Below are 12,208 nucleotides of genomic sequence, written 5' to 3'. Positions count from 1 at the left end.
AGATTTGCTTGTGAGAAATTCATTCACAGATTCTTTGTGGGGTGGTTTTTAGCAAACAAACATGTCATCTTCCCATTACTTGGGTAGTTGTACGACCCTTGCACAAACATTTTTTTATTGAGTTGCATAAATATATTAACCACATGCACATGTATGGACCATATAATCAATCCATAAATTGCATTCATATGTGATATTTAGAATGTGTGACAAAAAACAAGTTTTGATTGATTTAAACTAATACAATCCACAAATTCTTCTTCTTCTTTTTCTTAATATAAGGCCCACACTTTTAGACTAACTAGATTTTATGTTATGAGTTTTAACCCATTATTAATTAATAGGATTTTTTTTTTCGTTGCCACAATTTTAATTGAGTGTCTATGGTCACTACAAATCATTCAAAAAAAAGTTTTAACCTGCTGCAATAAGGCAAAGCTGTTGAGATTATAAACTCACATTGTCTTGAACAATTTAAAAATTAAAAAAACTTTCACAATGATATGACATAATAGGTGTCTGTCTATTTTTAATGTGTTACATTTACTATCTAGGGCCTAACTCTTTTACCAATTTAAGGGTCTAAATTGTGGGTATCTAAAAAAAAAAAAAAAAATTCTAAATCAGGCAATGATATAAGATATGAGAAATCAGATAAGGGTTTTGAGATTTTGATAAAAAGAGGCAATATTTCACGAAAGCAGATATTAAGTGAGGGAAATTTTTTAGGGTAAAAACTCCATCTATAAAAAAAAAATATGAGAAATCTAGGGTTTTTATTGGACAACAGCGAAATTTCAATGCAAACTCATGATATAAATCTTTCAAAAATTTGATTCTCTAAAATATTATTAAGAAATTGAAAATGAGCAATGATATTCAAAGAGATATTCAACATATAAAAAAAATATGAGAAATCTAGGGTTTTTATTAGACAACAGCAAAATTTCAATGCAAACTCATGATATGAATCTTTCAAAAATTTGATTCTATAAAATATTATTAAGAAATTGAAAATGAGCAATGATATTCAAAGAGATATTCAATATATACCCTGTATTTGGAGACGACGTTGTTTTGGGCAAGTGCCATTTTGATTCAATAGCAGAGATGCATTTGGAGCTAAATGATGTAATAATTGATGATGATTAATGGGTATTTTGACGAATGTGAAGCGGTAGATCCCATGGATCACCTGAAAACTGTTTGAAGAAATGTGTGAATGGAATAATTCCAAGTACGGGTACCTACATAGAGTTTGGTTATTGAACTTCTTCATAGGGATGGAAAGTGGATGTAGACTAATTATTGTTAATGATATGAAGATTTTAAAGCATGTAGAATGGGATACACATGGAAACAAGTGGAGAGAGTGAGAAACACCGATGCTTGTGGCTGTCTTGTGATTCAATAGCTCAGGTTGTTATTGTCAATGAAGCAGTGGGGAAACTCTGAGGAGATGCCTGGTACAGTGGCTCATAAATCAGTAAGCTTAATTGATCTTCACCTAGCTTAATTGATCTTCATCTAACTTGTTCATTAACTTCAATCATTATCTCTCACTTTCTATACATTACAAACTTGCCTTTTAGAGGTTAGTTTTTGAACAGTGTTTGTCATTTTGTATGACTACTTATTATGCTTTTGGTTGCACCAGTTGAAACGATGCTTGCTTTGTAAACTAAAACACGCACATTTGGATTGATTGCCAAATGGTACCCATGGAAACCTAAAAAATTCCAAATGGAGGCGCAACCCATCTACACTATGTATACAAGGGTTACTTGAATAAATACTAAGCTCCATGTAGCTCCCCTACAAAATTTACAAAGCAGAACAACTAAGGATAATTGGCTGAAAATCAAAAGCTAAACCATCAACTCAACATACTAGGTCTTGTTATTAGTTTCTCTAAACACATAACACGAGATAAATTGTATGGTGATTACTATCCATACTAGCTTAGACATGGTTCTTACAAAAATATAGTTCCGATGACAATGCTTCACTAGGAAGTACGGATACGAATACGGGATACAGGTACGATACGATACGTATGCAGTGATACGACAAAATTCAAAAAAGTGGGATACGGATACGGCGAGGATACATTCATAAAAAATATTTTTTTCACAATTTTTAGTAATGTAGCATACACAAAAATAAAATAGAGACATTAATTTAGCATCACCCATAACAACCATAATGCATCACCCATAAAAAAAATTCATCAATTCAATTAAATTTCAACAATATAGTATCACCCATAACAACCATAATGTAATTCAATCCCATAATTTGAATAATTCAAATTAAGGGGGAAAAAATTTACAAAGTTCATTTATTTATCAATAAGTTTATTTATTTATTTATTAATAAGTTTTTTTTACCTTATTTGATTTATTAATAAGTTTACAAAGTTTATGATTTTATAAGTTGACAAATTTTATTTTTAATAAGTTTATTTATTTATTTATTTATTGATAAGTTTTTTTTACCTTATTTGATTTATTAATAAGTTTACAAAGTTTATAATTTTATAAGTTGACAAAGTTTATTTTTAACAAGTTTATTTATTTATTTATTAATAAATTTTTTTACCTTATTTGATTTATTAATAAGTTTACAAAGTTTATAATTTTATAAGTTTACAAAGTTTATTTTTAATAAATTTATTTATTTATTTATTTTATCAGGATTCAAGTAATAGTACCGAATGCATATACAATTTTTTTTTTTTATATATCTTATTTGATTTATTTTATTTTATTTACAGAGTATACATAAAAAAAATTAAAAAAAAATAATAATAAAAATAAATATGCAAAACAGAGACAACATAGATAAGGGAGAGGGAGAGAGAGATCGACAAGAGGGGGAGATGAGATCGAGATCTATCCATCTCCAACCAGACACAGACAGATCAAGCGAGAGAGAGTGAGATCGAGTGAGAGGCAGACAGAGGGAGCGAAAGGGAGAGAGAGAGGGATGAACCTGATCGACGACCGTGGAGCTCTTGTTCGCGAACCTGATCGACGATCGTCGAGCTGCTGTTCGAGACGAGAAACGAGAGACGACGACGAACTCCTCATCCTCCTCCTTCGCGGCTGCTGTTCGACCTAGGTCAGGTAAGTTTGGTTGATTATTATTTTATTTTTTTTTTGTATTTTATTTTATCTTATTTTCATATATTTATACTTTGACCCCATTTTAAGTTTTTTAAATTATTTTTTTGCCCCACCGTATCCATATCGTATCCTGACCGTATCCCGACAGTATCCTCGCGTATAATAGGTGTATCCGAAATTCAAAAATTAAAAAAAAAATTAGATACTTCATTTCCCGTATCTGATACGTATTCCGCCGTATCGGGCGCGTATCCGTATCCGATACATATCCAATATGCGCACGGGGGCCATTTCGGAGTATCCGTGCTTCATAGATGCTTCATGACTGATCTTAGACCTACTAATCTAAGATATTAAAGAGGAAAAGTTGATGAAAACTCAAAGAGGCTTTTATACCTCCATAGGTGTTATGACTTTAAATATATATACCCAAGTGCAGGTTATCGCAAAATAATAAATTATCGGGTGAGTCCGAGATTGGATCCATAAGAATTAGTATATTTAAATAAGGTAACTAAATAATCAAAGAGTATTGATAGAGACCCCCTCCAATCACCACCCCCACCACCCCACACACACGTGGCGGGTGGTGATTGGACGAGAAGGAAAAGAAAAAAAATAGAAAAGAAAAATTGGCCAATAGGAGGGAAAGGGGGTCAAAGGGGGTGGGTGGGAAAGGGGGTCTCAAACATTTTTGATAATGAAATGGTAAATTACACTTTGCACCCTTGCACTAAATCCCATTTTGATCCCTACACATAAAAGTGTGATAGTTAACCCCCTGCATTTTTGGTCAACTGTCAATGTCCCCTTTTTGTTACTCCACCGTATAACAATTTAACAGAAGTCAGTAATGTGACAATCATATAACTACAAAATAGGGGTAAAGTAGGAAAATCACCCTTATTTCTCGCCTATACACGTTTCGTCGCAAAAATTATATCAAATTATGACTATGTTCAACTAAAACAAAACGCAAGAGATGAACTAGGATTTTGCAGAAATTGGAATCACGAAACTCTATTTTTCACGGTAACATAGTCTTCCATCTATTTTTCTTCCTTTCTCTTTAATTTATCAGTTGCATTTTTTGATTTCAAAAGTTCTCTTTTCTTGCATCTTCCTAGTTGAAGGGGTCAAAATGGTATTTCCTAGTAGTTTGAAAGGGGGCGTTGGATTTAATTATCACACGTGCACTATTACTTGAAGCATGGGAAGTAAATTCCTCTTCAATGTTTAGGAACAAACACATGTAAACTGATGCATTGTGGACCGTACTCTTCTCTAAATCATCATGTTAGTGGATATGCTTTTCCTACAAAAATAAATTAATTCGTTAAACACAAATAAATATAAATTTTGGGAATTAACAGGATAAAGATTATCCCAATGCTAAGAAGCACAAACACTTATAAGAAAGTTAACATGTTTGGTCCGACATTGATATGAAACGACAAGACAATCGTTGGACACTTCCTAACACTTGGCCACACATGAAAAACATGTACACGGTTGAATAAATAACTTGGAATTCACTGATAAAATAAAAACAATGTAAATTTATATTTACTCTCATCATTTAGCCTTTGAAGTTATTATCTTTTATTTACATATTTCTAATTATGACATAATAATTATTTATTTTCATACATGATACATAACAAATATATAAAATCCTATATTTTGCATGTGTCTCCCACGTGTCGTGTCCATCATTTTTTGAAAATTTTCATGTCAATGTGTCCGTGTTGTGTCCAAACGTGTTTGTGCTTGGCCCTAGTGCAAGGATAAGATGAGCACTAGATGGGCAAAGGTCACTATTCTGGACTACTTAAAAAAGATTTATTTCTAATTTGGATTAGGTCTTTCAATCTAGTTGTGGACCAAGTTGCCGAACAATAATAAAAGCGCATTCTAAAAACGTATTTCAACCTAGTTGTGGCTCGAGTTGCTGAACAATAATGAAAGAGCATATTCTAGAACGTTGTTTCGTATCCATCGGATCAAATTGAGGCTATTTTTTATGTGCGCTGGGAGGAGTTGTCATCTCTAGTGACGTGCTGTGCTACGAGCTCAAAACCATGGGCTGGTTCCCCCAAAAAACTATGGGCTGGTTTTGCCAAAACCACGAGCTCAGTTGTCATCTCCAGTGACGTGTTGTGCTACAAGTCCAAAACCATGTGCTTGTTTCCCTTCCCAAAACTATGGGCTGTTTTTGCCAAGACCACGGTCTAGTTTCCCCAAAAAGCATGGGCTGGATTCTTTGAGATTTGTGGGTTTTACGTGGCTGATTTTTGTATATCATTAATTTATTGGCGCTAGTTGTGTTTTCTATGCTTAGCTTCATTCTCAACTTTTTTAGATCTACATGGTTGATTATGTTTTGTGTAGAAAATAGATGCGTTTTCCCCTCTTTGTAGGATGTTGTTGCCTTCAGGCGTGTAATGAGCTTCATTGTAATATTTAATTTTTTTTTTGGTATAAAACTTTTGACTTATCTACCCAAAAAAAAAAAAAAAAAATTCATCCAAACGCCAACCCTAATCTAAGACTATATAATGCCATGACCTCTATGGTTTAGTGACATGAAAAATAATGGTCATAGAAAGACATTGAGAAAGTTTTGATGCCCTGAATCTCTATTTATGCATTCTAGTAGGCAAGAAATCAGAGGTTTTGACCTTAATCTCCTTTGAAGCTCTAGTGGATGTTCAAACTAATTGCTTCTTGTGATTAGCTCTACCATCTAATCAATAATTTTATATTCAATTTGATAAGACAATTTCTTGCTTCTATTCCAATTCATGGAGTTAGCAACCTTGCTTTTTTGTTGCCTTCTTTGCTCCAAATCACGAGGCAGGGGATTCATCTATATGCTTTCCCTGCAATTCAATCTATGAGTCTGAAGCACCTCTTATTTGCTTCGATCCTTGGTTATAGAAACATATCTTTGGTACTTATAAAAAAATAAAAAGAAGATAGAAACATATCTTTGGTTGCAAACTTGCAGATTTAGTTATTGATGGTGTTTATTAATGTGTTAGACAAAGGTTGGGATTGGTCCACAATTCATGTAATCTTTGCATCTCTCTTTTCCTCATTGGAGATGGGGCCATTTTTACAGGTACATCATTTAATTTTATCTTTCTACATTCAAGTGATTATATTTTATTGTGCCTTGTTATTATACCATTTTTATATGATGTGATTTGCTTGTATCTTTTCTTTAAGACATCATTTGCTCTCTTTCTTTCTTTGTTCTTAGTATGAAATCTTTTTCCCCATTTTTTCTTTAGTTACTAATAAAAATAATCACTTGTAAATTATAAGATAATCTAAGTGCTCGATTTGTTCTGATGTAGAGAACAAGAATTTGGACAGGTTAGACGTGTGACCCTTTTTACTTTTGGTTATTTCTCAAACCACAACCTGATTTCATGTTCTTTGGAGATGACTTTACAAGTAGACCCTAAGAAACACAGACACGTGACACAAAATGGACACATCGACTTGGAAAATTTTCAAAATATGTAGGACATGACACTTGTAGGACACGAGGAAAGTGTATAATTTTATATTTGTTTTAATATGTCATATATAAGGATAAGTAATTACTAATATGTCATGTATATATGTTTGAGTCGAGTATAATATGTATAATTTTACGTAGTTTTTGTTTTATCACTGGGAAATGTAGTGAAAAATCCTAGGGAAGTAAATTTTAATGCATGCGATCCCTCATTTTAGATTTAGGTTTTGCCTGTCATCTTTTAAAAAAGTCAAAAAGTTAAAAAGTGATTATCTTATTTAAATCACATCACTTCTCTATCACATCACTTCAAACTTAACCCATACTCAATTCATATTTCATAAAAAATAAAAAATACCCTTATTTAAAACATCCTAAACAACCCTTTAATTAATGGTATGTGAAGGACGTGTGGGGAAATAAATTTTAATGACAGTTTTTTCCCTTCTGGTTGTACAATCCTATGGTTTTTTCTTTCTCGCTCGCTCGCTCGCTTTATATCTATCTCTTTCAGACACAAAATTAGTGTTTGATTGTCTCCACCGTCCTCTCTATCTCTCTCTCTCTCTCTCTAACACAATCTGGTGTTTGTTCATTTTAACCATCCGCCGTTCTCAGATCTAACATTCACAATTACTGCCTTCACAGTTAACCACTGCTATCTCAGATTCGTTATCGACACTTCACTGTTAACCACCGCTATCTTAGATCCGTTATCGACAAACTCAGATATGAGACCAACGACCTCAGATTGGAGATCGGAATCCTCAGATCTGTAAGAAGAAGACCACCAAAGTTGCCTTCTCTCTCTCCAACCCCATTGCTATCGATTCAAATCTATGAAGCACGGATACTCCGAAATGGCCCCGTACGCGTATTGGATACGTATCGTATACGGATACGCACTCGATACGGCAGGATACGTATCAGATACGGGAAATGAAGTATCCAATTTTATTTTATTTTTTTTGAATTTTGGATACGTGTAGGATACGGGAGGATACGGTATGGATATGGCGGGGCAAAAAATTAATTTAAAAAACTTAAAATGGGGTAAAAATGTAAAATATGAAAATCAGATAAAATAAAACACAAAAAAAAAATAATAACAATCAACCAAACCTAGGTCGATCAGCAGCCGCGAAGGAGGAGGAGGAGTTCGTCGTCTCTTGTCTCAAACAGGAGCTCGACGGTCGTCGATCAAGTTCGCGAACAGGAGCTCCACGGTCGTCGATCAGGTTCGTCCCTCTCTCTCTCTCCCTTTCGCTCCCTCTGTCTGCCTCTCACTCGATCTCACGAACTCTCTCTCTCTCTCCCTCTCCCTCTCCCTCTCCCTCTCTCTCTCTCCCTCTCCCTCTCGCTCGATCTGTCTGTGTCTCGGACAGATTGCGATCTCATCTCCCTCCCTCTTGATCGATCTCTCTCTCCCTCTCCCTTATATGTCGTCTCTGTTGTTTTATTTTTATTATTATTATTTTTTAAATTTTTTGTATGTATATACTCTGTAAATAAAATAAAATAAATCAAATAAGACATTAAAAAAAAAATTGTTGACATTATTCGGTACTGTTACTTGAATCTGATAAAACAAATAAATAAATAAACTTATTAAAAATAAACTTTGTAAACTTATAAAATTATAAACTTTGTAAACTTATTAATAAATCAAATAAGGTAAAAAAAATATATTAATAAATAAATAAATAAAATTAAAATTATTAATAAATAAAATTATTTTTTAATTTTATGTATGTTACATTACTGAAAATTGTTGAAGTTTTATTTTTGTGTATGCTACATTACTAAAAATTGTGAAAAAAATATTTTTTATGAACGTATCCCTGCCGTATCCGTATCCTACTTTTTCGAATTTTGTCGTATCGCTGTATCCGTATCGTATCGTACCCGTATCCCGTATCCGTATCCGTGCTTCCTAGATTCAAATTTACTGTCGATGACCACCACTTTGCACTTTGTCTCTTGCCGCTCATTGTCTCCACCGTCCTCTCTCTCTCTCTCTCTCTCTCTCTCTCTCAGACACAAGCTAGTGTTTGATCGTTTCCGCCATCCACCGGCCTTAGATCTAACATCATCGACCGCTGCCTTCATCATTTACCTTCACCATCTCAGATCCGTTACTGACAAACTCAAACTTCAGACCAACGACCTCAGATCGGAGATTAGAAACCTTGGATCTCTGAGAAGAAGGCCACTGAAGTTGCCTTGTCTCTCTCCATCCTCTCTCTCCAATACCGTTGCCATTGTTTCAGATTTAGGGGTTGTTTGGGATGATTTAAGTGTACTTTTTGAGTTTTTATCAAATATGGGTTGGGTTTGAAATGACGTGTTAAAGAGGTGATATGACTTAAATAAGATAATATAACTTAAATTAGGATAGTGACTTTTTGACTTTTTAACTTTTTTGAAACTTGTGAAACTTAACCTTACTATTAGCAGCCACCACTTTGTCTCTCTCAGTTTTCTTTCTCATTTCTGTTGGTACAAAGATTTTTTTATTTCTATTAGGATCAGTTTGAGTATTGAAGTTGAAATATGAAACAAATAAATTGTTTTAGTGTTTTAATTTACTGTTTAATTGTTTAGTAGTGAATAGTAAAATTTTACTCTGTTAACATTATTGATTCAATGTTTTGATAAATTTTTTGTTTAATATCTCTACTAATAATGATAAAATCAAACTAAGTGTGTTGGTTGGTAATATTGATGGTGAAAATTTTAGGCCTTGTTTGGTTTGTTTTTTAAAAAAAAAATTGGAAAAAATTCTTGACAAATAAATTTTCAGAGGTAATCAAAATAAATAAATTTTTTTTAAAATTTTGTTTGGTTACCTACTTTCCAAAATCACTTATTCTCTCATTCACATCAAATCAATCACTTTTTTAAAACTCTCTTTCCAAAACAATTTTTCAAAACCATTTTTGAAAAAAGACAAACCAAACAAGTTTTCGTACTTTTTATTTCAAAAACTACTCTACAAATACAAACCAAACACACCCTTAATATTTAAAATGCTAAATTAAGATGGTAAAATTTTTACTTTCATGTATATCGTAAAATTTTACTATCAACAAAATAATGAATTTTGAATAATTTTTTATTAGTTGTTACAAGCCACTATTTTCATGTTAGTTTGCTAGTGTTATCACTATTGTTGTTGTTTCCATCATTATCATAATTATTGTTTCTGACTGGTATATTAGTTTCTATAGATTGTGGCTTTCTGTCTATGGAAGAATATATGTGGAAGTATAACAATTCTGTTTTTATATCTCTTTCAGTGTTCTTAACAATAACTTTTGCTACTTCAGAGGTTCATACGTAGTGAGATGATCAAGTATGTTTGTACTTTTGGAGGTAGCACATCAGCGATTTGTTTTTACCAAGGTACATTCTTACCTAATTTTTATCTTGTTGTATAGTGAATGGCTTCTAGAGCTTCCTGAGTAGATAAAAAATGTGTCTCCCTTTCTTCAATTATTTTGTATATTTGTATATGCATATATTCTTACTATTGGCTCAAAAGACAAATAAACCCTGTTTTTTCTTTTCTTTATTTTTGCACCTATAGTTTATTGGCCTTCAAATGTTCACAAGTGATGAGAAATCTTATGAAGAAGAGGATGAGGTCGTTGTTTATAGCATTTCAGTGATGATTGTCAAGTTGAGTTGTCAGGTGAGACATTCCAATTTGAAATGGCATACCTTATGTGTTTGAACTTTTGATTTTGTTAGTACACATAAGACCTTGGCTAAAACAATTGATATGTGAGAAAATTTTCATGAATATTATTTTACTGTGGCATATCTTTCTCTCTCCCAATTAGGCATGATTTTCATTCCAAAAATTTATTATAACTAATAACTCTATTCAAAAGGTGAAAAAGATGTTTTTCATTTATTTCTAGCAAAAGAACAACTTTGTGACTCTCAGCCCAGAGGTAAGGTAAGTTATTTTCAATCAAACAAAATATTATGGATCTTTGTTGTTTAATGATATGAGTTTCCTTAACAGAATGTTTTTTTCACCCTACTCGAAATGTTACTCAAGCACTTAATATATTGTGGATATAACAATCTTCTTCGTTAGAGAAAAAAGAGAAAAAGAGAAGGAGGGAAAAGAGACGAAGGGAAAAAGGAAAGGAAGAATGACACTAATAAAGGAAGTTTGAAAACATTGAGATCTTGAGGGGAAAAAAAGAAATGGAAATGAAATCCAAAGCAGGTAGCAATGGAAGTTCAAAATTGTAGAAAGATAGCTAATTTACTTGGTGAAAGTAATAGAGTGTAACATATAGTGAGGATATTGTCCTTAATGAGGGCTCAATCAAAATATTAATTCTTCAGCAGTGCTACATCCACACAATTTTCTCTCCCTCAATCCCCACAAATGAGGTAGCAAGCAAAATTTCAAAAGTTGACCCACATTCCAATTGGTATAGAAGTTGCATTATGTATTGCCACCTCATTTGTGGGGATTGTGGGGGAGGAAATTGTGTGGATGAAACATTTTTCTTAATTATTTTCAAATTTTCTATATTTTCCTTGACCACTTTGCTCACAACCTTGATATCGGGGGCTTGTTTCCCTTTATTGTCTTCTTGTCTAGCCCAAATGGAAAAAACAGAGAAAAAAATTTATTCTTTTTTTTTTTTATTTTTATCAATTCTCCAAATTCGAAATCCACATTGATTGAGCTCAATGTAGGTTGGACCATAAATGGTGATTGCTTTTCGCATTGGTTTCTATTATCATAGGGATTGTCTCTCATTGCTTCCCTTTTTCATGCTTGCTTTACATGGCCACATGTTGTGCACCTGCACTCCCTTGCTTTATTATTCTTTTCTCCCACTGGATTTTAGCATTCATGAATCTTAAAATGGAAGTTATTTGAAGTATTGGATGAGTTGGTAGAGTTTAATTTATTGAAATTGTTCGGTCCTCGGTCCTTTTTTTTCTTAACAAAGAAGGGGGGAAAAAGGATTCAATATTATAGTTGTTCATGTCATATATTCAATGGAAAAAAGAAAAGGGGGAAGGCTGTTATATTTGCAATAGATTGCGTACACAACATTTACACTTCTAGAGAAAATGTTTCAAGGTATTAAAGAATCTTTACTATTCTGAATTCTGATCCTGGAAATTAATTTTTGCATTATGCACAGAGTTCGACATATTGATTCAAAAGTAATTACAAGAACTAGTTTACTTTTTTATACTTGGGTATGCGCCGCTTGCTATAAATGTTTGTTTTTCCAACATTTTTTTCCCTCCTTTTTTCCTACTCCATTACTTATCTACATCTGTAAATAGAAGGTTTAAATTTTGTTTCAAGTAGTAGATGAGTTTGGCAGTTTAAATCGTTGACACCCTTTTTCAGTAAATGGAGAAATGGAGGAGGTTATTTTGTAAATTTTATTATTTGTTCATAAGGATGATTGCTTGTTATAATAATATACATCTATGCCAAAATTTATGCTTGCCCAAGGGAACCATTGAAATGCAATTTTATAATGCTTGTCACAGTAAGGGT

The 12,208-nt window shown here is 32.8% G+C and overlaps 1 protein-coding gene across 7 annotated transcripts in view; it reads left to right on the top strand.

The window, feature by feature from the left end:
• Nucleotides 1-12,208, top strand: part of LOC114290832 (retrovirus-related Pol polyprotein from transposon TNT 1-94) — a 32,671-nt gene that overhangs the window by 13,355 nt on the left and 7,108 nt on the right. For 2 of the 7 annotated variants that reach the window (XM_082904186.1, XM_082904187.1), the window contains exons 2-3: nt 9,987-10,062; nt 10,247-10,351. Coding sequence is in view for 1 of the 7 variants with exons in the window: in XM_082904188.1 (XP_082760314.1) it covers nt 10,015-10,062; nt 10,247-10,351 (153 nt within the window). In the remaining 6 variants the exon portion in view is untranslated. Of the gene's footprint in view, nt 1-2,713; nt 3,129-6,172; nt 6,253-9,956; nt 10,063-10,246; nt 10,352-12,208 lie in introns of those variants that run through there. The other 5 variants (XR_014350050.1, XR_014350049.1, XM_082904188.1 and 2 more) reach the window with 5 other exon arrangements.

This window comes from Camellia sinensis, chromosome 14 (genome assembly GCF_055761805.1).
Source record: "Camellia sinensis isolate YWXY chromosome 14, ASM5576180v1, whole genome shotgun sequence".
NCBI classification, from domain to species: domain Eukaryota; kingdom Viridiplantae; phylum Streptophyta; class Magnoliopsida; order Ericales; family Theaceae; genus Camellia; species Camellia sinensis.
This window is presented reverse-complemented; position numbering and strand designations above follow the sequence as displayed.